This window comes from Dysidea avara, chromosome 12 (assembly GCF_963678975.1).
Source record: "Dysidea avara chromosome 12, odDysAvar1.4, whole genome shotgun sequence".
In the NCBI taxonomy this organism is placed as follows: Eukaryota; Metazoa; Porifera; class Demospongiae; order Dictyoceratida; family Dysideidae; genus Dysidea; species Dysidea avara.
Genome location: NC_089283.1, coordinates 24,694,896 through 24,713,182, shown reverse-complemented (window position 1 = coordinate 24,713,182; position 18,287 = coordinate 24,694,896). Strand labels below are relative to the sequence as shown.

Genomic DNA, 18,287 nt, shown 5'->3' with positions numbered 1-18,287 from the left:
ACCCTCATGAACAGTGATGCCACATCGGTCACACTGGGCCATGTCTTCACCAGCTGCTTTGCTATGGAGACAGTGAAAACAACAATAGACACTGACCTCTGCACAAGGCCATGGAAACTTTATTAAAATTAATTTCTCATCCTTTGCATTTCGATTTAGATCAAGACAAACGATAGTGTGTCGTGCGGCCCAAGAAGCCGGCACGCCACACTGTGAGTATATTGACAGGAAGTAAGAAAACGTCATTTTCACACATTTGTATCTCGGTGATACCTCATCCGATTGGAACCAAATTTGCTGCAGAGTTGCCCGCCAGCTAGGGGAGTCTACATTCCAAATTTGAAGGAAATCACTCAAGCCATTTCCGAGATACGAGTGGCCAAAGTTTCGTTTTTTTTCTTCGTTTTTTTTTTCTTCTTTGTCTTTTCGCACACTTGCAAAAATTGCTATAACAAGCAAACGCGTACTCCGATCGCCTTGAAATTAGGCACACAGAAAGGGAGTCCAAAGGCGAATCCTAGCATCAACTTTGGTACAAATCCGATGAATGGTTCAGGAGTTATGACCGATTATTCGCGTAAAACAAGATTGATTTGTTGTCACGCCTACAGGGTAAACCGCTTCATGGAATGAGTTGAAAATTGCTATGTAGATGGAGTAACCATCGTAGGAGTGCCTTTTGGTGGTTTGAAAGGAATCGAGATAAAGATCACGGAGATATGACACAAAACCCAACCTGTGTCACAATTACGCGATCGATTTTTAGGAATTAAAAAGTATTAGTTTTCACGCCTACTAGGCAAACCGCTTAGAGCAATGAGCTGAAAATCGGTGAATAGCTGGAATAATCTTCATAGAAAGTACTTGCGGTAGTACAGAAGAATCGGATTACAAACCACTGAGTTATGATTTGAAAGCCAACTCCGTGTAGCAAATGCGAGATCGAGATACTCTAATAGAACAGTCACCCTAATAGAACATTCGGCTAATTTATTTACTCCATTATAGAATTTTATTACATCACAAGTTATTCTGTAGGGAGTTCAGCTGCAAACAGTTAATCTTATAGACAGTTCAGCAAGAAGACAGTCACCATGTGGAGAGTTAAGCAAATATATCACTATAGAGATTCAGGACATTACAAGTCACACTGAAGAAAGTTCAGCTATAAACAAGTCATGCACCCTGTAGAGAATTCAGCTACAATTAAGTCATTCTCTAGAGAATTCAGCTACACAGAATTCAGCTACACACAAGTCACTGTGGAGAGAGTTCAGCTACAAACAAATTACCCTTTAGAGTGATCAGCAATGAACAAATCAACACAAATCTACCTGTAGAGAGATAAGCTAGAAACAAATCACCCTGTAGAGAGTTCAGCTACAAAAAATCACCCTGTAGAGATATCAGCTAGAAACAAATCACCCTGAAGAGAGGTCAGCTACAAAAAATCATCTTGTAGACAGATCAACTACAAACAAAACACTTTGCAGAGAGCTCAGCTACAAACAAATCAACCTGTAGAGAGATCATCTAGAAACAAATAAACCTGCAGAGTGATCAGCTACAAACAAATCAACTTGTAGAGAGATCAGCTACAAACAAATCACCCTGTAGAGAGATCAGCTACAAACTACACACAATGTAAGGAGTTCCGCTACAAACAAATCACCCTGTAGAGAGTTCAGCTAAAACAAATCAACCTGCAGAGAGATCAGCTACAAACAAATCACCTTATAGACAGTTCAGCTACAAACAAATTACCTTGTAGAGAGATCGGCTACAAACAAATCAACTTATAGACAGTTCAGCTACAAACAAATTGCCCTGTAGAGAGATCGGCTACAAACAAATCAACCTGCAGAGAGATCAGCTACACACACTTCAACTTGTAGAGAGATCAGCTACAAACAAATCACCCTGTAGAGAGATCAGCTACAAACTAGACACAATGTAAGGAGTTCAGCTACAAGCAAATCACCCTGTAGAGCGATCAGCTAGAAACAAATCACCCTGAAGAGAGGTCAGCTACAAAAAATCATCTTGTAGAGAGATCAACTACAAACAAAACACTTTGCAGAGAGCTCAGCTACAAACAAATCAACCTGTAGAGAGATCATCTAGAAACAAATCAACCTGCAGAGTGATCAGCTACAAACAAATCAGCTTGTAGAGAGATCAGTTACACACAAATCACCCTGTAGAGAGATCAGCTAGAAACAAATCACCCTGAGGAGAGGTCAGCTACAAAAAAATCACCCTGTAGAGAGATAAGCTAGAAACAAATCACCCTGTAGAGAGTTCAGCTACAAGCAAAACATTCTGTAGAGAGTTCAGCAACAAAGAAACCACCATGTAGAGAGTTCAGCTGTAAACGAATCACCTTGTGGAGAGATCGGCTAAAAATTAATCAACCTGCAGAGAGATCAGCTACACTCAAATCAACTTGTAGAGAGATTAGCTACAAACAAATCACCTGTAGAGAGATCAGCTAGAATCTAGACACAATGTAAGGAGTTCAGCTACAAGCAAATCACCCTTTAGTGAGTTCAGCTACAAACAAATCAACCTGCAGTGAGATCACCTACAAAAAAGCACCTTATACAGAGTTCAGCTACAAACAAATTACCCTGTAGAGAGATCGGCTACAAACAAATCAACCTGTAGAAAGATCAACTACACACAAATCACCCTGTAGAGAGATCAGCTAGAAACTAGACACAGTGTAAGGAGTTCAGCTACAAGTAAATCACCCTGTAGAGAGTTCAGCTAAAACAAATCAACCTGCAGAGAGATCAGCTACAAATAAATCACCTTATAGACAGTTCAGTTACAAACAAATTACCTTGTAGAGAGATCGGCTACAAATTAATCAACCTGCAGAGAGATCAGCTACACACAAATCAACTTGTAGAGAGATCAGCTACAAACAAATCACCCTGTAGAGAGATCAGCTAGAAACTAGACACAATGCAAGGAGTTCAGCTACAAGCAAAATCACCCTTCAGTGAGTTCAGCTGCAAACAAATCAACCTGCAGTGAGATCACCCACAAAAACGCACTTGTACAGAGTTCAGTTACAAACAAATTACCCTGTAGAGAGATCAGGTAGAAGAATTCACCTTGTAGAGAGTTCAGCAACAAAGAAACCACCATGTAGAGAGTTCAGCTGCAAACAAATCACCCAGTAGAAAGATCAGCTAGAAGAAGTTACCTTGTAGAGAGTTCAGTTACAAAGAAACCATCATATAGAGAGTTCAGCTACAAAGAAATTACCCCATAGAGAGTTCAGCTAGAAGAAGTCACCTTGTAAAGAGTTCAGCTACAAAGAAACCATCATGTACAGAGTTCAGCTACAAAGAAACCACCATGTAGAGTGTTTAGCTGCAAAAAATCACCTGTAGAGAGTTCAGCTAGAAACAAATCACCCTGTAGAGAGATCAGCTAGAAGAGGTCACCTTGTAGAGAGTTCAGCTACAAAGAAACCACCACATAAAGAGTTCAGCTGCAAATAAATCACTTGTAGAGAGTTCAGCTACAAGTAAATCCCCCTGTAGAGGGATCAGCTAGAAGAAGTCACCTTGTAGAGAGTTCAGCTACAAAGAAACCATCATGCAGAGAGTTCAGTTACAAACAAATCACCGTGTAGAGAGATCAGCTAGAAGAAGTTACCTTGTAGATAGTTCAGCTACAACAATTCACCCTGTAGAAAGATCAGCTAGAAGAAGTCACCTTGTAGAGTGTTCAGTTACAAAGAAACCATTATGTAGAGAGTTCAGCTGCAAACAAATCACTCTGTAGAGAGTTCAGCTACAAAGAAACCGCCATGTAGAGAGTTCAGCCTCAAACAAACCACCTTGTAGAGAATTCAACTACAACAAATCACCCTGTAGAGAAGAAGTTACCTTGTAGAGAGTTCAGCTACAAAGAAACCATCATGTAGGGAGTTCAGCTACAAAGAAACCACCATGTAGAGAGTTTAGCTGCAAACAAATCACCTGTAGAGAGTTCAGCTAGAAACAAATCACCCCGTAGAGAGATCAGCTGGACGAAGTCACCTTGTAGAGAGTTCAGCTACAAAGGAACCATCATGTAGAGAGTTCAGCTGCAAACAAATCACCCTGTAGAGAGTTCAGCTACAAAGGAACCATCATGTAGAGAGTTCAGCTGCAAACAAATCACCCTGTAGAGAGTTCAGCTACAAAAAAAAATCACCCTGTAGAGAGTTCAGCTAGACGAAGTCACCTTACAGAGAGTTCAGCTACAAAGAAACCATCATGTAGAGAGTTCAGCTACAAACAAACCACCATGTAGAGAGTTTAGCTGCAAACAAATCACCTGTAGAGAGTTCGGCTAGAAACAAATCACCCCGTAGAGAGATCAGCTGGACGAAGTCACCTTGTAGAGAGTTCAGCTACAAAGGAACCATCATGTAGAGAGTTCAGCTGCAAACAAATCACCCTGTAGAGAGTTCAGCTACAAAAAAAAATCACCCTGTAGAGAGTTCAGCTAGACGAAGTCACCTTACAGAGAGTTCAGCTACAAAGAAACCATCATGTAGAGAGTTCAGCTACAAACAAACCACCGTGTAGAGAGTTTAGCTGCAAACAAATCACCTGTAGAGAGTTCAGCTAGAAACAAATCACCCTGTAGAGAGACCAGCTAGAAGAGGTCACCTTGTAGAGAGTTCAGCTACAAAGAAACCATCCTGTATATAGTTCAGCTACATTTTAAGTCACCCAGTAGAGAGATCAACTGCAAAAAAATATCCTGTGGGGAATAATGGGCATGTAATAAATATATGTATATAATTTGTATAATTACTAATAAAATCAAAAACAATTGAAGCATTAAAAATCTTCTTTAAGTTCTTTTCTTCTTCCTGTGGTAAAGAAAAAACACATGGGTTAAAAAAGCCCTAAAGCCAGCCATAGGCCGGCTTTGCAGTATACAAATACAAAAAGAAGTGATATCTAATCAAAAACAGCCAAGCTGTAAAAAAAGGTGCGGCCCCCAAAAAGGCCATGGTGAAAAAAGATGTGAAATCCAAGGTGGCGCCATGGCTATGATGGTAGGTTAATGGTTACATTTTAATAACGACAATTCAGGTGAATTTTGTGCCGCTTGGTCTTGGCACCAAATTCACCTGAATTGTCGTTATTAAAATGTAACCATTAACCTACCATCACAGCCATTTCTTGGCCGCCACCTTGGATTTCACATCTTTTTTCACCATGGCCTTTTTGGGGGCCGCACCTGTTTTTACAGCTTGGCTGTTTTTGATTAGATTTTATTACACATGAACACTAGCTAAGCTATCATGTTGAAGATTTATCAAAGTAAACCAGTTAAAAATGATTAGCTTTAGCTAACCATTATGGTGACAGTTTGCTACGATTTACTATACTACCTTCAATAAAGAATAATGATCTCTCCTATACCTGTAAATCTCAAAATTTGTGAATGACATACTAGTTTACTTGGCAACGTGCAGTTAGAATGTGGTATAAATTTGTACTTCAAAATTGATCAAAAACAATTTCACAAGCAAATTTTGAAAACGCCATCTACTGATCTAATATGCTCTTGAGTAAGAGGCAAGACAAGTGTCAAGGTAATATGGCTTCCATTGGCTCAAAGTAAACACAAATGGCCTATATATACCCATGGCTTCTGTTCCATTTTCCTCAGCACTAGTTCAGTTTTGTGGATAAAACAACTTTAAACTTGAAGCGATTGGTCCAGTGGTATAATACTGGTGGAGTAGCATGCAGATATCAAGGATGAGCTTGTTTGGCTCAAAGTATAAACACTTAGCAAAAACAATACTTATTCATTATCACTACACAATGGAAGTGTCCATTATTCACAGGTAACTATAGGCAGAAATTTTAGAGGGACAATATTTTTGTGAAAACGTGTAGCAATTTTTGAGCCTTTTATTCATGGAATCCCAAAAATAATCAAAAGTGATACATGTGGCTGTGACTACACTTTTATAAAGCTGTCAACATTCAAGAAATTTCATGAAAATTTTGTCCCTCAAAAATTTCTGCCTATATGGTAGTAAGATGTGTCAGTTGTGGTGAGATACCTTTCCTCTAGACACACAAAGCACAACATGAGATCAACTTCTTTCACGCTGCTTGTGGTTGCCTCTACAACATCTGCTTCTTTTGTAACAGATGCAGCTGATGGTTCAACATCCATTTGTTGTTTTTGCTGCTGCTGTTCCTGCTGCTGTTGTTGTTTTTGCTGCTGTTGTTGTTTTTGCTGTTGTTGTTGTTCTGGTAGTGGCTTCAACTGTTGTTTTTCCTGCTTTTGTTGTTGTTGCTTTTTCTGTTGTTGCTTTTGTTTTTCCAGTAGATCTTCCTTCTTTGGAGCAACTAGTGGTTGCTGTGGCTTAATAGCAGACACTACTTCTCCAACGGTTGGCTGTTTCACCTCTTGCTGAGTGGGAGGAACTGGCATTTGTTTGGTGGATAACTGAGTAGGCTGAATAGCAGAAGACTGTTTTGATGAACTAGGTAATGTACTGGCTTGAGGAGTCTTAGATTTATCTTGAGAAGAGCTAATTACTATAAACTTTGCTTTGCTCTGCTGCAATTTTAGCAGTTCGTCTTTATGCATTTGTTTCCTTAGCACATCCTGTGCATTGCTAGGTAACTGATGAAACTGCACCGGAACACCTTGTGGCTGTCCTTGAGTCTGTTTTTGTATCAGTTGCTGTAGCAACTGTTGTGATAACTGGTCCACTGAAAGTTGTTGCTTTGGTAACTTTTGTGTTGATAAATGTTGTGGCTGTTGGTTGGGTGGCTGTTGGTTGGGTGGCTGTTGCTTCGGTAACTGCTGCTTTGGTAATTGTTGCTTTGGTGACTGTTGCTTTGGTGACTGTTGCTTTGATGACTGTTGCTTCGGTAGCTGCTGTTTTGGCAATAGTAATGGTTGCTTTGATAATAACAACTGTTGCTTTAGTAACTGCTGGTCAGGTTTTGTCAGCTGCTGTTGACCCTGGGTCGACTGTTGTTGTAATTGCTTCAGTACTAGTTGTTGTATTTCAGAGGAGAGTTGGTGGAACTGAACTAACTGTGGTGACTGTTGTTGCTGCTTCTGTTGCTGTTTCTGCTGCTGTTCTTGTGGTGTCTGATCAGGCTTCTTCTGTTGCTGTACTGGAACTAGCACAGAAAACAAAAACACAACCACAGTATAACGTTACCATTACAAATGATCTGCAAACTGCTAATACAGTGATATGGATAGTAAGCTACAATGGACACCTCTCGTTCACTTTAGGACCAACAATTTTTCAGTAAAGAGGTTACCCTTTTTCAGAGATAAAACTAAAGCCAGACCTAAAACCCCAGTTCTTATTGTGGAGGCTTTTGTTGTTTCCTTATTTAGGAGAGTTTTGTGTTTCACTGTGCACAGGTTTTCTGCAAGAATCCCACAAGTTCGCACAAGCCTATATTTATTTACAGTAGAATGCATTAAACACAATGGGATGAAATAATACAAATTATGAAGTAAACACCCTGGTTGTAAACATAACTTACTCAGCAATGAATTCGCCTGTTCATGGAGTGTAGGTTGCATCTCCAAACTGCGCTCGTAAGTTATAGCTGTTTTACTAAGTGACTGCATTTTATTTTCCACATTATCACTGTACAAATCAATCTTTCTGTTGGTACCACTTTGTAGCACTGTAACTTCTAAAGTTCTCAGCTTGTAGGGATGACACTTTGGATGACCATTACTTTGGCTTTGTAGATACAGGAAATGTAATAAAATGGAATTCGAAAAATATGTGAACATGTGGGGTTCTTGCAAATATGTAATGAACAGTCACAATGAGGTAAAACTCTTAGGAACATTATGAAGTAATGACTAGATATCTACACATTCTCTTTCCTGCTATATCAAAGCATTAAAAATCAGCTAGATTCAAACGTACGTATCACAAAATTTATCATGATAATGTCCATTTATCATGATAATGTTTCATTTATCATGATAATGTTTCATTTATCATGATAATGTTTCATTTATCATGATAATGCAACACAACTCACTATCACAATATACCACCACAAGCATCACATGGCCCCCAATGCTATAATAGTAGTAGTACAGTACCCCACTGTTAGATCCAGTGATCCACCATGAAACCGGATGCATGATTGTTGTCTTCACATAAATATAGCTTTTAGTATCTCACAACACGCAAAATCAGTTTTAAAATTTTGTACTCCACACAAAGTACCAGATGAAAGTTGTTGATGTTATTGTAGTTTAAAAGTACACAGTAATAAGCAAAATGATTTGCTGGATTCCCAGCACATGGGTGCTTTCTTTTTAAAACCAAGAAATGAAATGCAAATTTTTGAATTGAAGTTGCCCTACCAGCCAACTCTTCTTCAGTGTTGTAATAAGGTTGGATGCATAGTTTGTCTATGTTGTTAGTCTGGAATGGATCTGAGGCTTCTCACCATCTGGATGACAAGCATCAATTTTTTTTGTAACATTACAGAATTACACCGTACCTTCTAGCCATTTTCATTGCTTTTGTAGCCACAATAGTCATCAATTTTTGACTAGAACAATGGCAAAAGATAGTCAATTATCAGTGCCGACAACTCCACTGTAACCAATCCGCACAAAAACAGCCAAGCTGTGAAAAATGGTGCAGCCTTAAAATGCCTGTTGTGAAATCAAAAGTGGCGGCCAAGAAATAGCTGCAATGATGTAAATGCTAATAAATTTTAACAATGGCTGTTTTTATGCAGATATCACTTCTTTTTGTAATTGCAAGTTCCAAAGCCAGCCTATAGTTGGCCTTGACACTTCCACCTTGAACTTTTTTCCCCTCCAGGAATCGTCGAAGTGACTGTGTGGCTACAAAGAACTGAATTTGAAGGCGCAAAGATAGCTGAGCAGATTTGATCCATAGGAGATGCCCTATATACCCGAGGAAGTTTCCACAATAAAAATGATTAATTATCGTTCAAGCACTATCAAGCTATGGATACATGAAAACGGTGTTTTCTTGGTTCCGTAAAACGAGTATGTCGCCAGCCCTCACCTGCTGTACTTGGCCGCACGACACACAATTTTTGTAGTAGCTACTCTAATAGAGCACACATTTTTTTGAGCACTTCAATACAACATATTATATAGATTGTTCTAGAATTTCACTGATAGATCTACGAGTTATCATTCTAGTGTACTAAACTGGAAATTTCATTTACAAGGTAGAAATTAAGTAAGGTGAGCAACTGACAGCAGTGGCAGAGTGGTAAGGGCTTGGTTGTATAGGTGTGGAGGTCCCTGGTTTGAAACCTGGAGGAATTTTTTCCAACATTTCTTGTGCATGTTTTTTTTTTTTTTAACTTTTCGGTGACTGCTCTATTAGAGTATCTCAATTGCGCTTTTTCACTTGTTTGGTTTTGCTTTTATATCTCCTAAGCTAATCCTCTAAATACTTTCAAATCACAAAAGATTTGTACTGTGATAGTAACTTCATGTACAGACCAATTTTCAAGTTATTCTGTCAAGCGGATTACCCTGTAGGCGTAACAACAAATCGCTTTTGAAATTTTCAAAATTGCTCATAATTCCATGGTTCTTAGTTCAATCTCTACAAAAATTAGGCTGTAATTGTGCTGCATGATGCACTTACTGCCCTCCAAATTTGAAGTCAATCGACTAAAGCATGTGCGAGTTATAGTAAGTGGAACGAAAGAAGAAAAAAAAAGTAGAAGATGAAGAAAAATATGCGAAGAAAATAAGACAAACTTTGAAGGTGCATATCTCAGTGATGGCTGGGCGAATTCAACTCAAATTTGGAATAAGAGATGCCCTACCCTGAGGGAGTTTCCACAGCAAAATTGGTCAATTTCCATTCAGATACTATAGAGCTACAAATGCATGAAAACAGCATTTCTTGGTTCCTGTAAAATACACACTTGTCTGTCGCGTGTCCGCACTAGCTGTACTTGGCCGCACAACACACTATTGTGTCCTGATATGTATTCAAGTCCAGTCGGCAGCATCTGAGTTACTGTCACCTGCTCTGCCTTTAACTTTTATCTCACAAAATTGGCTTGGAATGTGCAAAAGTCAGAAGAGAATTTACAACTGTTTATTTACAAAACACACCAGAATTCATCATCAAGCAGCCATCCTTTAACCATTTCACATCCTGTGGCCATACCATCAGATTTTTCTTGGAAAGTAACAGTGCATGGACATGAAATTCATAGTGATGTTCTTTGCATTCCACTAAAGATAACCAAATCCAGTTTGCAAACACTCCTTGAAAAATTCACATCTGTCCAGGCCATCCTGACAAACAATTCATTGAAATGATGAAGTGCAGGAAGGTACAACTATTATGACATGTAGCTATACAATTAGAAAGTGAATATCAAATACAGTATCTGACAACAACAAGACATTTACAGACACTATCAGGACATCTGCATGCTTGGTTCTGTCAGATAAGAAGAACAGGTTTGACCACCGCACATCATACAGAGATACATTTATGTATGGTCAATGCAATGTGATGAACCCTTGGCTATCAACACCAGCAGTCATGTTAATGGCTTAACATCACAAAGAAGAAGCATCCCAAGTGAATCCAGATTGCCAATATCAATATCTAAAGTAAAAGATCAACTAGAATCAATTGAAAAGAGCAACGGATGAAGAACTTAAAGTAATGAAAGAGTACTATGATGTAATAAGTCGAAGATATTACAAGCTTTTTACCATTTTTCTGGAACCAGCGAAGAACCCTAAACAGTGTCGGTGGTATCCAATGGTGTTTACACCTTAAAATGTTGTCAACCACGGCATATGATGCCTGGAGAAGACTGTTGGTGCTACCGTGTGGTCGGACAATGAGAGATTACACACATTATATACAAGCAGGTTTGGGATGCAAGCAGAAGTAACCAAACAGTTGTTGGAAGCAGCTAATAGACAGTTTAGAAGAGCACCATGTTGCTGTGATTATGATGAAACGATGTTTTGGTATACAACAAGCATGAAGCTAGAATAGAAGGTTTTGTTGATCTGGACAAATTAACAATACTTTGGCATCATTTCAGCAATCCATCAAAGAATCATTCTCAGGGAAGCCTCCCTTAACCATAGCAAAGCATGTTAGTATTTATGGTGATGGGGTTTGTTCATAAGCTCAGAATTTCCTTATGCACAATATCCCACTTCTGACCTAACAGCTGCATGATAGTTTGTTTCCATTTGTATGGGAAGTCATGCATCATCTGGAGGGAGCTGGTTTTAAGGTGGTTTCTTTGACAGCAGACAAAGGATCTTGTGATCCAACGTTATATCATCCTACATACATCAAAGTTAGTAAGGCGTAACGTACAAAGTTCCCAACCTTTACACCAGAGAAAAACGGAATATTTTTTTCATTTTGATGTTCCCCATCAGATAAAAGCTGTAAGAAATGCGGTCAAACTCTTTTGGGAATAATAATGCTAGACCGCTGTGAGTAAGTATACAGAGCATTCAGTTATAGCTATAATCATTTATTTTGCTTTACAGATAAATGGAGAGTGGCAACTTGTGAAGCGGTTGGGCTAATATTAGTGCCAAACTTAGCTCTTGGGCATATCAACTTAACTTCGCATGAGAGTTGACTGAGCATGCAGTACAGGTAACAACCATCTATATTATATATGGTTGTGTTAATGTTGTACTAAATTTGTACAGGTTTTAAGTAAGAGTTGCAGATGCCTTAGAAACTGGACACCTCATTACAACAATTTTTTTTTTGACATCATTAACGCAAATTGTTTAGAGGAGGCCATTCAAAATCTAAAACCAAACTTGAAGGCATTTTAAAAACCCTCGTTTGGATGTAAAAATCATGCAGTTTTAAAACACCATTACATATTTGTCACCATATAATATGTTGTATAGCTCGAAACTGAATTTCTGGGATAGGTGAATGGGAATTAAGTGAGAGTGGAAAAAAAGGGTTTACGCCTGTATAGAAGATAATGCACAGAATCACTTGAAGGATTATGAATTACAGGTTAGCTGGTACGTTGTGGACACCTAGAGTATTAAATTGCCTATCGCTGGGTGTAAAAAGTTTGTGCACATCTTGTTCTAAACAAGAATCCCGTAGGTTGGCATACATGGCCGTTAATCAATTGCTTACGCTATATACTGGTACTGGTACTTGCCAACCTTATCACTGAGTGGCTCCACGTCATCGCTGAGTGGCTCCACGTCACATTAAGAAATAAATACCGGGGCCCAAACAAACACCGGAGCCCAAATTAACATCAGCCTTGTTTATACACCAAGTCAAAACAATATACAGGAAATGAACGCCCAAGTCAGTAAACGAATGAGCTTCACTTATTCAAAAGTTTACTTTTCGGAACACTTTAGTGACTGAACTGGTACAAGGTGTTTGGATAATGGTTGGCTTCCTTAATCAAAGTGTTACCTGACAGCACATCATTCCTCAAATTGTTAGTGACACACTCCACTTCATTCTCCAGCATCATGTACAGGAATCATTCTTGCAAACTTATACAGTTTTCTTACTGTAACTCTACATGTGTAGGAAATATTCCTACATGACAAAAAAATTCCTTCCACAAAATATAGAATGTGGTGCTTGGTATTAGGTCACAGCACTACCATAGGGTACATACTATATACTCAGCTCTGATCTACATGACATGTCATCCAGCTGAGCACTGCTTCACCCAACACTGGGTTTTATAACTAGAAGATATTATAACCAATCAAAACCAATGGGTAGCTACTATTCATACCAGTCAGCAGTTGAAGCCAAGAGTAACATGCAACACTACTATAAGCACACAAGGATTTACAAATCTGAGTAGAGCTCACAAAAATAAAAAAAGTAACTGAAGGTTGCATACGTCTACAGCTATACTAGTGGACATTTAATTGAAGTAGAGAAAACAGATGGGTGACCTCACTTGTCTCAAAATATTTTATTTCTATGTTGAATTTTCTTATCTCCCTTATAGCAGCACTAGATGAATAAATTTAAAGGAAATAGGAATTGCTATAGGAATTGCTATAGGAATTGCTATAGGAATTGCTATAGGAAAAAAGCCACTAAACAAGAAGGGACCGCTTGGGATGGTAATATAAGTTCCACAAATCCTTATTTTGACTCTCTGTCAATTACATCATGCTCCAATTATCTATTTGAGTTACTTGATTCAAAATGAGGAATTGTTACCACCCAGCAATCACTTCTTGCTCCAGAACTTCTATTCCCCTTTCAAACTTTCCAATTGTTTATCCATCTAGTTTGTGAACTTTATTAATCCAGTAATGGATTTGTAATTTTGTTTTAGATGAAGATTGATACACTTGGCTGCTTTATTACAGTATCTATAGGTGACTGCTCTATTAGAGTATTTTGATCAGAATAGCTACCCTAATCACAGAACAAAAAAAACCTCCAGTAGTTTATGATAAGGGACATAAGTTACACACCACAAGTAAGTTGTGTGGTTCCCACTTTCTGTATGTAATGTTTCATCACTACACGTAAATTTACAGATGCCGATTACTGTCTTCTGATATCTGTTACATGGATGTCAAGTTATGCAAAACATGTCACCTCATATGAACAGCAGCATAGAAAAGTAGAAGACTTGCTCCACACTCTATCTACTATGTCATCACGAAGTAACTGCCATTATCAGCAACTAGAATTATTATTACCTGCTGTGGCCAATCATTAAACACTCAGCTGGTGGCACAACAAGCACATTCTAAGCACCAGAAATCCCTCCTCTACACGCTTTATAACAGACAGCGCAGCATTTCTTCCCTTGCCCTTTCTTTCCCTTGCCCTATGAAGGAATTCGTAGGGAAGAACTTTCAACAGTGGTACTCTAGTGAGGTAGAAGGCTTCTGCTGCAAAATGGAAGATCCGTTGCAAACATGATGATCAGCACAAGTTACCAAAGATACTCTACTCACGAATTATATATCGGGCCTAAATGACATCAAACAGTGAATAATTCAAGTGAATCAAGTCCAAAGCATGAACTGTTGTCTACTTATGCTTGGCTGAAGACATCAGTTAGTCAGTCAGTTAGCAAAAAGTTTATATACAAAAAATGCTAAAATTCCATTAAAACTTATTAGCATTGCCGTGAAGGCACATTCGGGCTTGATCATGACTAACCACTACTACCACACTGTCATGATGATATGGCTGGTTTTTGGGTGATATTTTTAGTATAAACCTTCATGCTCCCTTGTCCCCCTACTATGCAGTACTACATACTGTGTGACATCATGGCTTGTACACGTATTATGCTGTACTCCATAAGCTTTCTACTACACAAGCCCATAGTTGCTACCCTCAACCACCAATAGGCTCTCCTCTATAGGCTTCTTGTAGGTAACTAGAGGGATAGTCACTAACAAGTCAACCCTTAATGAGTGAGTTATGATGCTTAAGTATATAAGTATACTGGCTGAATGCGGAGGAGATCCTGGATCCCAGGCTGCATGCAGACCACTTGCCTAGACTGCAAGCTGATTAATCTGAGATTTTCTCTGCATTCAACAAAGTTTCTGTATACATTATTGCACAAATGCAGGTATCTGTGCCATTCTGAAGGTCTCTAAATAGCACAGATAACGTGGATTTGTGCAATAACTGATTTAGACTATGGCTCATGCAGCTATGGTCACTTCCAATAATGGTGGCTTCCTAATCGAATTGGTGCTAAAATAACTCACTAGTTGGCTTCCTAGATGAATACGATCACCTTTACGATCATCTTTATGATTCAGCAATGTAGGGATGGGTGGTATTGACATTTCTGCCATACAATTATTGTCATGAGCCACTATCACGATTATCACGATTACGTTATATATAGTTAAACCCCACCATCAGTAGGATATCGTAGTTATTAACCCAAGGCCAAGGCAAAGCTGAGGCCGAGGTGTTGATAACTAGATATCCTACGAGTGCAGGTGGGGTTTAACTGGCTTCTATTCCACACTTTGAAGCAGTCAAGTTCACAAACAATGTGTCAATTCAACTTCTATTGAACTTGTAGTTGTCTTTCATATATGCACTACCATTCACAGGGTTTAACTACCATATACTCCCAGTTTTTATGTATGGCTTCAGTGGGATAAAATATTCAATTAATATTCAAGATGAATGAGTATTACTGTTACGATTATCAGATTATTACACGATAATTGCCAATTTCGCTTATCACTAAATAGCGAAAATCAGATGATATCGATTATTGCCAGCAAAATAATCACGATTATCACGATAACCAAATAATTGCCCATCCCTACAGCGATGCTATCTAACAACACCTTTACACTCTAAGGATGATTTCTGATGGCTGTCATGACTGGAATCCAGCAAAGCAAACCAGTTTAGATACCTACCCGCAGGTATCTATTGGAGTTTAAATACCTCATTAACAACTAAACTTCCAAAGCATACTATGCGTGACCAGGGGCTCAATGAATCCTATGGACAAGGGAGTATATAACTCCACACACTACTAATACTACAGGCAAAATTCAAACATGGCATCCAGTGTTACTATGTATATAATTATTTACATCATTCTTACACACAACAGGAATACATTGAATGGGCTGCTACTCAATCATCTTGTGTGAAGGTAGTGAAGCTGCTTGATAGAAAGATCGTTGAGTTGAAGGTAAAGCTTGAAATAGTCAAGTGGAGTAATTTTGTGTGTTTAGTGACTGTAGAATGACTGTTTGCTAAGCCTGTGTCACTATTCCTACGTTGTGCCGTATTGCACACTCAACAAAACAACACTGCTATACATATCCAGACCTGTGTATTTTAGAATCCTATGATTAGAAGAAACTGAATGGTAATTTTCAATTGTTTTATTCTTGGAAACACAATTCCAGCAAACTCCTTTCTAATTCAAGTCTCTAGCTTGGCACTATTTCTACACCAACATTAATGTACACAACTTAGCATGTCATAGTTCAGGGGCAGTAGAACAGGCTAAAGAGTAAGGGGGCCAACTTTAACAGTGAAAATTACACAATACACAATACATGGAATTTGAAGTATACAATAGATGGTTTTATTCGTGGCAGTCTGGAGGCTTGTCTCTAAAATTTCAATATTTCAGAAGCTCTGAGAGATGGGGGTTTTTTTGTTTTGTTTTTTGTTGTTTTTTAGTAGCTACTTACAGCTTTTAAGAAATGTAAAAATGATTGTTCTATTACAGTGATTGAACATTCTATTAGAATATCTCAATTTTTAAACCAGCGTGCTAACAGGCCGGCTGTGGGCGTGTACCTGGTTTACTGAAATTGTTTTTCCATAAAATCATAAAAGTGTGTGAGTACCTATCTATCTATTTATCTATATTTGTCCGTACTCACCCACTTGAGCAAAATTGTTAAATGGTAAAAGCAGCTTGCATGTAAGAAGTAAAAGTGAAATGAAGTCTGTATTAAACTTCCGCACAGGTAAACTTTGGTTTATTTTCGGTGGTATGAAACACAGGTGTGGCAACTCTCCTCAGACTGTGTGAATTACTTTCCCTTCGGGTTTTACAAGTGTTTAAAAAATAATGGTGAAGGCCTCATAGACTACCAGGAATAGCCTATCCCTTTGAGTTGAAAGGAGCATGTCTCCTACATACACAAATGAAAATAAAGAGCAAGAGAATTTGTGGGAAAAAACATGATAGTCAAACTATAAAGCAGTTTAGAAGACACTTCTGTGTGTAATGTGCTGTTAAAAGTGGTTTGTTTAACAAACACTTCCTTAGCAGTGCATAACAACATAATTGAAGAATTATGTGAATTTCAAAATCCGAAATTACTAAAATCATATATTATTGCAAAACCAAAAAGCTATTAGCTAAAACACAACATAGCAACAAATATATAGTTGGTTAATTTTTATGAGTTAGCTAGCTGCATGGTGCCTGGTTTCTAGAAGTAGCACAACATCAACTTGTTCTTACAAACATTGTCCAGTGAAAGTGGGGGAGGGGAACATGGCTCTCCTCCCCCCCACCCTCATTTCCACTGATAGTTGTCATAAATTGATTGGGTACCATGCAGAGTAGGGGTTATGCCCAACTAAGCCCTATTGTACTGAGGATAGCGCCCAGGAAATTGGCATGAGAGTAAACAGGTATGCTGTTAACAGAAACTTGAACAATTTTTTTTTGAATTTATGTACCTCAGTACAAAACAAGACCATATTTACAGTGTAACTCTCTTCTAGGCTGTGAAATTATAATACAAAAACTAAACCATGTGTAACAAACTCATGATCAAGATACTCTAATAGAACAGTCAAAAGCTAATAGCACACAAAAAAACTTGTACATATGTGACTGGCTGAACAAAAAGCTAACCATGTTTGTAAAAACTCTAAATTAGATCTACATGTTTTATTCACTTCAGTAGACAGTGAAACAAAACTCAAATCAATATGTTCAATTTTGAGGCACATACAGTAGTTATAATGGGTGCACATTTACGATGCAAAAGCTTCTATAGTCACACTGCCCTCTTGATTTAACACACAAATGGATATTGGACAAACACTGTACTTTGATGCTCTCCTAAGCAATTCCTCACTTTTGTAGTCTGTTGATCATTATAATTGAATAACTAGTATTTTAAAACATTGTTAAGGTGGCACTGAAGTTATCAAATGAAACCTTACAAGGCCAATGGGACATCATGTTTGTGGCCATGCACGAAAAAACACGGAAAACTAATAGAACAAAGCGAAGCACTACGAAATATTGAAATAACCAGCTCTATCAGACTGTCAGGCTACTATTGCTGATACAAGTAACAATATTCACATACTAACTTCATCACCTTGTCAAAACTCTGGTAACTTCACAGCGAACAACACCAGCTGTCATCGCGTGATTACTACTTTACGGAGCGCGCCCTGGCCAGTAACACTGTCTCACAATTCGTGAAATAACTCCATATTTACTTACCATAGACCCTCAAAATTTGGTAGAGGCACTGGTGAAGCGGTTCTTTACAGGGCTATGGAACGATTTTTCACGATTCGCTGTTGACAGGCGTGATATCACATGTTGAAAAATGCGGGTTTGCATTTTAATCAGTTTCCACGTTGTTATCGTTAAAAAGGATTCCATAGAGTTGTTCTACAAGGTGAGAAACCATAAGAGCCAAAGTGGCTTAGCGCTAGGTTGTTTATGGGGTGAGTTATTTTTAAA

General features: G+C 38.4%; 1 protein-coding gene across 1 annotated transcript in view; it reads right to left on the bottom strand.

Annotated features, from left to right (window-relative positions):
- LOC136240460 (PHD finger protein 14-like) overlaps nucleotides 1–18,287 on the bottom strand; it is a 52,226-nt gene that overhangs the window by 24,607 nt on the left and 9,332 nt on the right. Inside the window, exons 5-6 of the mRNA XM_066031447.1 lie at nucleotides 6,095–7,175; nucleotides 3–61 (exon numbers count right to left, since the gene is read on the bottom strand). Coding sequence (XP_065887519.1) covers nucleotides 3–61; nucleotides 6,095–7,175 — 1,140 coding nt within the window. The remainder of the gene's footprint in view (nucleotides 1–2; nucleotides 62–6,094; nucleotides 7,176–18,287) is intronic.